This window comes from Eleutherodactylus coqui, chromosome 1, assembly GCF_035609145.1.
Source record: "Eleutherodactylus coqui strain aEleCoq1 chromosome 1, aEleCoq1.hap1, whole genome shotgun sequence".
NCBI classification, from domain to species: Eukaryota; Metazoa; Chordata; class Amphibia; order Anura; family Eleutherodactylidae; genus Eleutherodactylus; species Eleutherodactylus coqui.
The window spans coordinates 238,006,295-238,019,754 of record NC_089837.1 but is presented as its reverse complement, the minus strand read 5'-3'; the positions used below and the strand labels follow the sequence as shown (position 1 = coordinate 238,019,754).

At 47.9% G+C, this 13,460-nt stretch overlaps 1 protein-coding gene across 1 annotated transcript in view; it reads right to left on the bottom strand.

The window, feature by feature from the left end:
• The window catches only part of MFSD4B (major facilitator superfamily domain containing 4B), a 30,802-nt gene extending 19,142 nt beyond the window's left edge, over window positions 1-11,660 (bottom strand). Inside the window, exon 1 of the mRNA XM_066607057.1 lies at window positions 11,306-11,660. Within this exon, the coding sequence (XP_066463154.1) occupies window positions 11,306-11,566 (261 nt within the window). The 5' untranslated portion in view covers window positions 11,567-11,660. The remainder of the gene's footprint in view (window positions 1-11,305) is intronic.
• Between the last annotated feature and the right edge of the window lie 1,800 nt (window positions 11,661-13,460).

The window sequence follows — 13,460 nt, the reverse complement described above, 5'->3', positions numbered from 1 at the left end:
CCTTTATACTTTCCTGATTCTTGTCCCTGCAGAGGTCAAGAGGGCAACCTCCATAAGTATGCTGTCATGATGACGAAGGGGAAAGTTAGTTGGTTTAAGTTAATGAATATTTCATAGCAACACGAGATAACAGGAGTAACATGATACAACCAACGTCCGGCTACAAGTCTCTATAGTCTAATGCAATGTACTATTCTTAGTTGGCTTGATCCAATGATGGAGTATTGTATGACTATAGAAGAAAGTGATACTGATTGTCACATGTCTTCAATATGCTGTGAAATGTTTTTGGTTATTGTAATTTGTATTCTGTACTATTTATAAAACCTAATAAAAAAAGTGAGGGCTAATGCCCACGGACGGATGTCTGCCACATTCCCCGCGGTGGAATAATGCAGCCATTAGGTTCTATTGAACCTCATAGCTTTTCTGCTAGTCAGTGCTCACATGTGTGATTCTGCCACTGGAAAAAAAAAAAACTTGCGGCATGTTCTATTTCACCGCGTTTTTCCGTAGCGGAGATCTCCATTAATATAGTGTTAATGGAGACCGCAATAAAAGAGCGATCACCAGCGGGGACTTTTTGTTTACCATCGTGGTACTCCAGAGGTGTAAGTCCGCGGGCGTATCCCGCTCCGTCCGTGGGCATGAGCCCTTAATCAGATTCCCTTAACTATTGATCTACAGCTGCAGTCCAAAGGAATAGATTGGATTGCCTGCAATATAAAAAGCCATGCACAGCCCAGGCCTAAGTAATTAGCTCTGATACAGAGCGATAACGCAGTCATGTAGACACAAGAGGAAATTAGCTGACTTGGACAAGAATTACAGCATCAAAAAGTTGCAATTTTTGGGCAAGTGCTATTGTTGCACAAAAACTGACAATCTGAAGTTGTGTACCACTGCTGCCATTTAAAAAAATAAAAACAGACGGTACTTAGAGAGACAGCATGGCCTTCCGTAACCCTGCAGATTTCCTATAATTTATGTTAACCCTTTCCAATCCACTGTCTGGCCTGTGAAGACATTATGATTTAAGGCTGTACAGCTCCGATGTTGGTAGACATCCGTCGGGGTTCTCTTACTGTATATTGCCAGCCTCTCTGCTGTCGGAGCCTATCCAACGTGTCACCTCATGCAGTACTGGCTTTAGCCAGCATATAGCGCCGTTGTATAATGGCAGAAAAAGAGTGAGCCCCCTAGGAAACCATGATACAAATTGGATTGGAAAGAGTTAATGTTTTATACGTGCGTAATATACAGCGAATACACCCATTGATTTTGACGTTCATGTGTATTTTTCATGCGATTTTCGGTCGTGTGCAAGAAATACACATGGCCTATTTTGGTGCATATTATGCATCAAAAAAGACCATAGAAGTTAGTCGATGTGCACAAAAAAATAAATAAATAAACACAGAACGGCCAAAATACGTAGGGAGTATGCATATATCGGCTGCGTAACTACGTTGCATATTGCACTACCAAAATACATATATGCCTGTGTGAATGAGCCCTTAACCAGAAGCTGGTGTAAATTGTACCGCGAGGACTAACAGGAGTTTTCAACAGGACATTTAATATGCGATTCTGGGCAGCAAGTTTTAAATGTCCCGCTGTAAGAAGCAGGGAATTCCACCAGCCCCACTGCTGGGCAATTCCGCAGCAGCCGGGGGCATTAGGGGACTTCCTCTACCTCTCTCCCTAGCATCAAGTTCCCCATAACGGGGAGGGAAAGGGTGGGTGGGGTTAGAAAGCATCCCTGAGAGCAGGGGCAAGGCTACAGGGATCCACCCTCTAGCACTGCGACCGCTCAACATGCAATGGGGATATCCCAGGGAGGACACATTTAGCCTGCTCCTCCCTCTATGCTATGGGATATCCCTCAGGGATACCCCTGCAGCCCTGCCCCTCTCTCTGCACTATGGGAATATGCTTTGGGGATCCCCATAGCAGGGAGAGCGCGCGCAGGGCTATGGGGGATTAACCCATAGCAGGGAGAGAGAGAGTGGGGCTATGGGTTAATTCTCCATAGCTCTGCTCTTTCTCTTCCTGCTAAGGGGAAATTCCGAAGCCCTGCGGGGCTTCTTCTCTCTCCCCTCCTGGAGCAGCTGCTTTTTTATTTTAAAGCAACACGCTGCTCCAGTGAATGGGCGATTTTCACACGATTTCTAGTGCTGTAAAGGGGTGATTTTTTTCTCACGCCTATACTGTGCTTCAACCAAGCCGTGTGAATGAGGCTTAAATCCTCAGCAATATCTATTCTCACAATGGTATGCAATGCCAGAGGAGTAAGAAAGTCCTTTTCTTGGGCTACCTACACATGAGCAAGTGCGATATCACGCTCGCCATCATGCGTTTTCATGCCGATGCACGAAGTTTTTTTTCGCAAGAACGCCTCGCATCACTTCTGTGAATAAGCAATCCTCCAGCTCAGCTTTTACTCGCGTTAGATCGTCAAGGGTTTCCCAATGTTTTCAAGGGGAAACTTTACATCGCGCTCACATGAAATTTGTTTTACAGTCCCATTCAAAACAACGGGCAATGCATTCCGAGGAACGCGTAATGATAGGACATGGAGCGATTTTTTTTGATCATGTATGTAACTATTCGAAAGAATCCGGTTCATATTTGAGCGAGTTTTGTGAGTCTCGCAATGCACCGATCTCGTGCAAGATTCTCGGCCATGTGAAAAAAGCCTTGTTTCTTAACCCCTTAGTGACGAAGCCTGTTTGCGCCTTAGTGACCAGGCCAAATTTTGGAAATCTGACATGCGTCGTTCAACGTAGCATAACTTCGTAAAGGCTTTACATATCCAAGTAATTCTGACATTGTTTTTTCGCCACATGTTGTACTTCATTTTGGTTGTAAAAAGAGACCGATATAATTTGTGTATATTTATTAAAAGCGCCAAAATTGGGAACATTTTGAAAAAAATTGTCATTTTTTCACATTTTTAACTGTAATATCTTAAATATGTCCAAACATACTGTACAAATTTTTGATAAGATATATATTTCCATCTGTTTACTTTATTCTGAATGCAAATTTGAAAAACTTGTGTTTTTTTAACCATTTAGATGACGTACAAATTTAACATTACTTTTCAACATTTTGAGGAACACTGTTTTCCTGCACCAAGCCAAGTTTGCAAAGGTTCATGAGTGTCAGAATAATAGATACCCCCCCAAATGACCCCATTTTAAAAACTACACCCCTTAATGTATCCACTGAGGGGTGTCATGAGTATTTTGACCCCACCGTTTTTTTCAGGAATTAATTAAATTTAGAGGAGAAAAAATAAAATTTCATATTTTTGCAAATATGTCATTTTAAAGATATATTTTTTTCCTATAGTACACATGAAAATGAGGATTTACACCCCAAAATGGATACCCCCGTTTCTCCCGTGGTCAGAAACATACCCATTGTGGCCCTAATCTTATGTCTGGATGCACAACGGGGCCTAAAATGAAAGGAGTAGTCGGTGTCTTTCAGAACATAAATTTTGCTTGAAGGCAGTTTAGGCCCCATAGCACTTTTGTAGAGCTCTTGAGCGGCCAAAACCATAGAGAACCCCCACAAATGACCCCATTTTGAAAACTAGACCCCTTAACGAATTTATCTAGGGGTGTACTGCCTATTTTGACCCCACCGTTTTTGAATGAATTCTAGCAAAGCAAAAGGAAAAAATTGTGATTTTCGTTTTTTTGTCAATTCTGTCATTTTAAAAACAGCTTTTTTTGTACAGCACACACATGAATGAAGCCTTTCACCCCAAAATGGATACCCGTTTCTCCCGTGTTCAGAGACATACCCATTGTGGCCCTAATCTTATGTCTGGATGCACAACGGGGCCCAAAACGAACGGAGTAGTCGGTGGCTTTCAGAACATAGATTTACCTTGAAGGCGTTTTAGGCCCCATAGCACATTTGTAGAGCTCTTGAGCAGCCAAAATCAAAGAGAACCCCCACAAGTGACCCTATTTTAAAAAATAGACCCCTTAACGAATTTATCTAGGGGTGTACTACCCATTTTGACCCCACAGTTTTTGAATGAATTCAAGCAAAGCAAAGGGGGGAAAATGTGATTTTCGTTTTTTTGCAAATTCAATCATTTTAAAAACTGCTTTTTTTGTACAGCACACACATGAATGAAGACTTGCACCCCAAAATGGATACCCCTGTTTCTCCCTTGTTCAAAGACATACCCATTGTGGCCCTAATCTTTTGTCTGGATGCACAACGGGACCCAAAAAGGAGTAGTCGGTGGCTTTTAGAACTAAAATTTTCCTTGAAGGCGTTTTAGGCCCCATAGCACATTTGTGGACCTCTTGAGCGGCCAAAACGACAGAGAACCCCAACAAATGATCCCATTTTGAAAACTAGACCCCCTAACGAATTTATCTGGGGGTGTACTGTGTATTTTTACCCTACAATTTTTGAATAAATGTAAGCAAAGCAGCAGGAAAAAAAATACGATTTTCATTTTTTTGGCAGTTGTATCAATTTAAAAACTGTTTTTTTTTGTACAGCACACATATGAATGAAGACCTCACCCCAAAATGGACCCCCCCCCCCCCCGTTTGTCCCGTGTTCAAAAACATACCCATTGTGGCCCTAATCTACTTATAGGACACATGGCTAGGCCTGTAATAGAAGGAGCACCCGTTGGATTTCTGGGTACAACTGAATAAATTCCAGGCCCCATTGCCCACTTGTACGGAATGAAAGTTGACTCCCTAAAAATATCCCCCCCCCCCACTCCGCGCCCTTTTCGGCATTCCCCAAATCTTAGATAAAAGTAATAATGTGAACTGTGTAGTATTTCCGAAGACAGGGGTAACTACGGAGGCTCGTTGGGATGGGCCCATGGGGCAATAAAACCGGGTATCCCCCCCTCCTCTCATGCTTTTTGGGGGTATTTCGTGACCTCAGTGGCGGGTATGGGGTGTAAAAAGTGGCGCTCTGTGAGTCTCCGTAAGCTTGATGAGGTGCGGCGGTCTCACACAGAAGGCGCTCAACAAGCTGCTCCTGGAACTGCAGGAAGGCGAACGTTCCCGGGGCTTCTTGTAAAATACGTATTACAGGTAGCGGTCTGAATAACGCCGGGCTCACACAGCCGTGGGTGGAATCCGCTTGCGGAGGCCCGCAGCGCATCCCATCTGTGAGCCCAGCCATGGCGCTGCATACGGCCGCGTAATGTACTGCGCATAACTGCCTACTCACACGGGCGGTCATTCGCAGTACTTTTTTTTGGTTTGTATTTCATGCACCGTCACTTAGCGATGACGCAGGTACCCGCAGCCCGTATACAATGTAGTAGCGTATGGGCTGCGGGTATATCCGCGACCACGGAGCACAATGGGCTCTATGTTGCGGATATCCGCGGTAAAATAGAACCTGCTGCGTTCTCTTTTCTGCGAGTGGATTACACAATTCCAACCCGCTAATGTGAGCAAAATTGTGTAATCCAATGCGATTGATCTGCGTATTACCACGAATCAGACGCATGCAGAATCCGTAATTCCTATCCGGTCATGTGAGACCAGCCAAAGGTGGAACGCTACCTTTTTATCACGTGACCGAGGACCGCTCAACGAGGCCACCTGTCACTGCTCTAGGCTCTCAGCCACCATTAATCGCATCGGTGAGGGAAGATGAAGCTTCACCTTTTTTTTACTTTTACGTGATCGCCATTATCCATTGGATAACAGCGAACACGTGACCAGAAACCGCTCACCGCGGCCCCCCTGTGAAATCTCCAGGCTCTCGGCTAAACTTTGTAGCCAGGAGCAGGGAGATTTTAAATTACGCTGGCAATCCACAGCTTTTGCGCATGCGTCCGCCACTTTGGCGACGGGCACGTGCACAGAAGCTGGGGTAAGGTCCGCGGATAAATCCGCGGGCCTTAGGTACGTCATTTCATCCTCCCTCACGGGTGATGAGACGTAAGATTTTTAAACTTTTTTTTTACTTTCTACCCCCCCCCCCCCCTTTTTTTTTTTTTAACTTTTTTTACACTTTTTTTTTACTTTACATGATCACTGTCATCCATTGGATGACAGTGATCATGTCTCTGGTGACATCCCTCTGCTCCTGGCTACACATGGCAGCCAGGAGCAGAGGAATTTTAAATTTCCCGGGGCTCGAGCCCCTCTGTGCACGCGCCCGATGTCAATCATCAGGCGCGCATGCGCAGAGGGGGACTTCGGGTCCCGGAACATCGGGACACCGCTGAGGACCGTAGGTGAGTATTTTCACCTCCCCTCATGGATCCGATCCATGAGGGGAGGTGAAACGGACACTTTTTAAAAAACTTTTTTTTAACTTTTTCGCGACCGCCGCTCACCGCGGTCCCCGGTAACACCACCTGGCTCCCTGCTACCTTCAGGAGCCGGGAGCCAGATTTTAAATTTGCCGGGTGCTCCCGGGCTTCTGCGCATGCGCGTAATGTCATCGTCTGGCGCGCATGCGCAGAAGACAGCCGGCGGGTCCGGGAGGACCACATTCATCGGGGGCAGCGCGGAGAAGGCAGGTGAGCATTTTCAGCTGCCCTGATGGATCCGATCCATCAGGGCAGCTAAATCTTCACTTTTTTTCACTGTTTTATTTACTTTTCCATTGGATAGCGCCGATCGCAATGCCGGGGGGGGTTGGGGGGACTGCCCGCATCCTGGGATGACAGCTCCATGCTGTCGGCTACCTGCGGGCACCGACAGCATGGAGCTGTCACGTCCTCAGGCAAGTGGGCATTAATCCAAAGAGGATGCATAAAACTACGTCCTCTAGGATTAAAGTCCACTTTCTGTATAGTTACATTGGGGTATATAGGAAGGGAGATGGCAGGGCAATCTCACTGCATACAACGAGGGTGCAGGCCGTTTCTTACAGCTGGCATCCGCCCACAACTGGTCCAATAAGGCACGCTATCAAAAATTGCAGGCAATAGAACCTATTATTTCAATGGGTTCCCTCACATTGAGAATTTTTGCACCTGCATTTCCATTGGGCTAAAAAACGTGTGGCATACTCCATTTTTGCGCCCAAGCCCCCATAGAAGTCTACGGCGCGATTTGGGCTGTTATTTGATAAAACAGAGGACTAATTAGGCTGCTGAGACTGTTAATCTGAGTGGGTGTGTCCTGCGCCGATGTGAATGGGCCCAGCAGCGCAAAATAGTACAGCAAAAATGCGCGGGAAGCACACAAAAGCACGCGATACTGCTCTAGTCAGAGGGCAATCACGTCACGCTCTTGTGTGCGTATATACACATACACTCGTGTGCAGGAGCCCTTAGCAATGTTTAAGGGGTTAAATAGGATCTGTCAACTTTATTTGTTTGGATATACTTTGTTCTGAGCATAGCCCTGGGGTATGTACACTAATATATTAGGAACTGCAGAAATGCAATTTTTCCATTGGGAATTCTGGACCAAGTTCACGTTACGTTGTCATTTCCAGTCATAAGAGCAGCAAACGACGGAGTACGCGGTCCTTCACATAACAAGCACCAACAGCGCGATGGTCCTAATGGAGCTCAGCAGTTTAGATCATGTTGTACAACGTGTCAATGGAAAAAGCAGTACTGCACGCTCCGCCGCAGGCTGTACTCACACGGGCTGAGTGTGCATATTTTGCTGCGATTCTTCTGCAATCGTGATGCATTTCAGCGTTAAAAAAAAAAAAAAAGAAAACTAAAAACTTATGTACTTTTATTAGTTAAGATGGTAAAACAAAAAAAAAAAACAGCACATCATATGTGAATGCAAGTGCGATACAAATTTTTCAGGCTCTTATATAAAATATAGGGCGACTATTGAACAAGTGTCAGGAATGCTATCTTTTCTCCTTAGAAACCTACTGCACACTGATGGGGCGCAAACATCCCAAAAAAAGCTATCTGTGTATGGATTCTGGCTTGGCTTTCAATTCCAAGTCATTGTTACAAGGCTTGTATAAAGAGTCTAACATTGACCTGCAGGAATGCTGCCTTCCAATAGGTGGCGCTTCAGAGGTATTGTTCCATCTCCCTTATTTGCATGTTGAACAAAAAAACGCTTAAAAATGGGGGACATCCTGTGATTTTTCTATGTTGTGCCATCGGGCCAAGAGAAAAATTGCTTGTGTGAATAGAAAGCATGTCATTAATGTGTTCTTTTTCACATACGAGTTCTGTCCATATTGCAATTGGACAGACTCGCGCGTGAAAGTCTCTTGTGTTTTGCTTCTGCACCCTTTGTTGGCTGGACATGTCAAGATACAGGTGCTACAGAATAACCAGTTTTTCAAACCATGATTCTGCAACTTTTTTCCACGCCCCTCCTACAAGTGGCTACTGCTGCCACCCTGAGATACGCGTTTTGCCAGTTTGTCGAGATATTAAATTGACGTTAAAGGTACACATAGTGATCACCACGCGGCCGACAACCCCGCTAGTAATGCAGCTTCCCGTGCTTGTAAGTGTTCATTAGCTGGAAGGTGTTAATGACTGCGCCGTTTGCCTACAATTTTAGTAACACAGCCCGGCAGCAGCATTTCTGCGGCTTCCCTGGCGTCTGACTAAGAGCAGGCTCAAACAGGCAGAATTTAATTGCACATTACGCACGCATAATACGCAGTGAATGGATCCTGTGAAAGCATATTTTCATTGATCCATTCAGATGTGTATATACATTGCGTATAATACACGGGTAAAAAAGAATGCGTGTTCTATTTTACTGCATATTATGCGCGATAGAGTCCCATCAGTCTCTATGGGTGCGTAATAAACGCTGTACATATGCAATTACATTGTGCATGTGCGGCGTTTATATGCCACATCGCTAAGCAGCAGAGTAGGAAATTTAACAAAAAAAAAAAGGGAGAAACAAGTCAGACTGCGTATGAAAGCGTGCTGAGATACAGTCTGGCGCAGTATAAAAATTGCTGCCATACGCAGCGAAACGCCAGCTCCACAGCGGTTTAAGGCTGCATTATACATGCAGTATTTTACGCATACTCTCGTGTGAGCCTGGCCTTAAAGGGGGTCTGTCATAAAAAAAAAATAATACTTCTATACTCACCTATTCCTCCTCAGGCAGACTCCTTACACCATCTTCTCCTCCCTGATCTTCTCCAGTCCCCGGGGTCACCTCACCTCCAGCTGGCCAGCTTGTTATGAAGCTGGCATTGCTCACATTCTTCTTCCTGCAGGTCAGTGAAGGTTGTGTCCCTATGACATAGGAAGGAATGCTGATCTATTGCAGAGACAGCGGGCATGAGAAGTCTCTGCAATAGCTCGGCACTCCCTGCTAGGCTGGGAACGGTGACGTAATGTACATTGGCTGGCAGGAAGGAGACTGCTGGCAATGTACGTAACCTCACAGGAAGCAGAAGAATCAGCCAGCTGCGAGCGCAATGCCAATTTTTGGGCTCCCATAAGAAAAATAATACAGGAATGAAGAGGGAGGGGGAAAAAAAACGCTTCTACAAGTTAACTCACTGACCATGGGTTTTTCTCAAGTGTAATTTCTGTGCATCCCGCAACACAGAGAAACCATGCGTGCCACTCGCTTGTGTAAATACAGTAATGCAGCGATAGGGTAGTGCGCAGAGCAGCCTTCAGCAGAACACGGAGCAGCAGGGGATGCTACAGGCCTCCATACTGCGCCCAGCACACAGGTGTCGGACCAATTTCACTATCTGGATTGGTCTGCCTTGGATAGAAGATAGAATTTTTGTTTTCCTCATCTTTTTTCATCTTTACAAAGTGATATTTTGCTACTCTCAATAAATCCCCATGTCCAGGGGTGGATCAGATTCCACAAGCGGGAGCCTGCAGCGGAATCTGGTCCTGCCCGTGGCCCGAGGACACCGTCTGGGTCTTTCGTGAGCCTGTCCAGGTTTATTTTCTTCACTGTGGATGTGCGCCGCCACACATGCGCAGTGGAGGTTTTTTTTGTTTGTTTTTTTTAACTCCTGCTTTCCGGCAGGATCTGGGGCCCACCCACAGTGGCAGCTGCAAACGGGCCGTGGATCTGCGGGCTTCAATGGGAACCGCACTGAAATGCGGCATGCTGTGATTTGCTTTCCGGACCAAAAGGTCTGCAAAACAAATCTGCATGCTTTAACTCCAGTGTGGACGCCCTGCGGGCGGATTGAATTGCAGATCTTCCACACGGGTGCCCCGCAATCCGCCCGTGGACATTGGGCCCAAGACCGGGTTCACACGTCCAGATTGGGTTCGGCATGCAGGACCCCTGCAGCGCATTCCGTCAGTGAGCCCGGCCGCTCACCCTGTGTACCTGATTAATCTGTATAGCCAAGATCGCAGAGGCTCGCCGGCGGTCTCATGTGCAGTATAATTTGTTTCTTCATTGTTTGTCCTGCACCGTCGCCAAGCAATGACGCGACTACCCGCAGCTTGTAGGCAATGTTAATTGTGTATGGGCTGCGGGTCAACCCTCTCCATTGACTTCAATGGAGGCCGTCCTCGGTTAGAAAAAAAAAAAAAAGAAGCATGCTGCGATTTTTTAGCGCTCGCAGAATACGCAATTCATATCTGTGCATGTGAAGGAAAAATTATAGGATGCGAACACGTGAGTTACGCTCCACCATTCCAGCAGCGCCGGTCTACCCTAAGGCTGGGTTCACACAGGTCGGCTTTGCCGCGGCAGATCCGCCCGCGGCCGCTAATCTCGGGATTAGCCAGCCATGTGGACGAGATTTCTCAGAAACCTTGTCCACACGGGACGGCCAATCCGCTGCGGTAAATCCGGCTGAAAGAAGCAGCATGTCTATTTACTTTTTTTTGTTTGTTTATTTTCGTCGCGGCCGCGCTCTCCTCTATGGAGCGCCGGCTGCAACGGAAAAGCATGCGGCCGAGCCGCTTCAAAGCCGCCGCGGCTTAAACCGCGGCGGTTCTCCCGGCGGAAATCTCGCGTTTTTTGCTGCGGCCAAACCGCGAGATTTCCGACAGGAATCCGCCCTGTGTGAACCCTGCCTTACGGCGGCGCAGCCAATTACTGGCCCCCGCAGTTAGCAGTAGTCAGCTACGGGTCGCTGCAGCAGCAGAAACAGTGAAGACTCAACAGGTGCTTCCCTTTACTTTCTACTGCTCACTGGCCTGCAGGATACATATCACATGAAGGATACGCTGTATGTACACTGCCGGCCAAGGCAGGCTGATAACAGGGATCTCTGCTTTGATGTCATCACATATTTTATCACTCAGCCGAGGTGGGGGAGAGGCAGGGCCACGGGGACCCGAGTACACGTCCCCTAGCCGGGGCCACAGGGAGATGATGGGGCGCACAGGACTTACCAGCCCCAGGAAGGCGGCGCACATGACGGTGGTCACACAGCACCTCAGTCCGCCGCACTGCTGCCCGCCCCTCAGGCCTCCCGGCAGCAGCCGCACGTCATCCTCCGCTCTCCTCCGGTGACTGCCGCCTCCCTCGTCCTGCCGGCCACCTCTCACACTTGCCGGTCGCTTCTCAAACAAAGTGTCCTCGTCCTCCTCCTCGGCCTCCCCGTCCTCCGCCCGGGCGAAGCGCACCTGCTTCTTCTTGCCGCTCCCCGCCATGCACCCGCCGGTAGTCTAGCGCTCAGATAGGCGGCCTCATGTCTCCCAGGATCCGGCCGCAGTCCCCGGGAACAACCCGGATGTGGCGGTGACAGGCCGGGTGTACCTGGGGGGGAGGAGCGGGAAGAGCCGGCCCCCTCTCCTAGCACGGCTTAGTGCCCGTCCCCGGAGCTCAGCGCCCCGGCCGTCCATTCCCTGCGGACGGAGGCTTCTTCTTTATTTATATTCTCAATGCTTTGGTTGTTTCTATGTACATTAATGCCAACTTGTAACACCATGGTGATGTCTGCCCATATTACTGCCAGGCGGTGAGTGGAGGCAATGGAAGTACGTGGACACCATGCACACCAGCCTGTGGACACTGAGAAACAGATGGCAGCACGCTCTATAGCTCTGCGTACCACGCAGTGTGAGCCCTATACATTTATATAGGCAGCGTATGAAACACTGTCCATACACAACACTGGTATCATTGTTCCTTGACGCCACCGGAAGCTAGGGGATTGACAGGGAGAACGCCCCTGCCACACCCCCAGCTCCCGATTGGCTCAAGGCTGCCTTAGGCTGACGTTTACTATACTTGTTAGCCTTACAGTATTATCTGTAAATGCTTGGAGATTACCGCTGTAACCTGCCACCATTTTCATATCATAATGTAAGGCAAATAACTATTGTAACCATCAGCCTAAGGCAGCAGCACAGGGCCAAGTCAATGCACATACTGCAGCCTGTGTGCTTCGGGCCGCCCAACACTTGTGTCCAATCACCTGTCCCTTTCATGTGGAGGCTCCCTCCCGGGCAGCGGCTGTTATGTCCGTTCGGCCGGCCCCATGACAGGTGTGTGACAGCACAGCGGTGCACCCATGAGGGCTATGCACGCGGCCGCTCATGTATTACGTATAAGCGGCATGTCCCTCCTGGCTGGTGGCACTGATCTGCGTTCCACCGGCCGCATCACACCTCTCTGACGGCCGCTGCCATTAAAAAATTGTCTGTTGCCCTTGCCTTCCCTTTTCGGCATGGTGTGCACCGCTTCAACTGTGAGGGGGAGCACTGGCCTTTTGCCCCTCTCCCACCGCCACCTATCATTTGGTCTGGGGGGATCGTGGCTGCAGCGTAGGCGGCCGGTGTTTGCTTCTTTTCACGATTCTTTAGTGGGCTTCCAGGACCTGCCGGCCAGCAGCCTGTGCATCCAATCAGAGACAGGGGGCGTCACCCCCTGTCAATCTTGGCTCCACCAGCAATACCTGGTGGTGTCAAGATACACTAATACCCACAACACCACTATGAGACAGAGCTCAAGTCACACTGTACATGTTCATGCAGTCATGCGCTGTGCATTCGCTATCCATACGTGGTATCTGCCAGCAGAGTCGGTATTTACAAACACTGATACGGTTGTGTGAATGAGCCCTTATATTGCAGGGGGGGGGGAGGGGAACACAGCGGAAGATGGCGTAAAAGAAAAAATGAGCACACAAATGGGCATTATTATGGGCACAAAACTGATGCAAAGGTTTAAATGAGTTTGTTCCACTGATCCAAGAGAGGGTGAAGCCTTCAAAACATCAACTATAGTTTGCTTCAGCCTGGATGGAGTGGACAAATGGACACCTTTTACTGATTTGAATGACTAATTCTGTTAGAGGTCTGCCCACTTTGATGCCAACTTTCATGCCCACAACCAATTTGGGCGGGACAGACCTCACCCTCTGTATGTTGGCAGTGTTAGATTAGTGGCCTAAACTCATTTAACCCCTTGAATCATAGTTCTGTGTGCCCACATTAACAAGCATTTTGGGTCAGACACAACTGTACCTAATGTGGGGCATCACCCACTATGTATTGGCAGTGTCGCATCAGTGGCCCAAACTCATTTAACCTTTGAAGACAC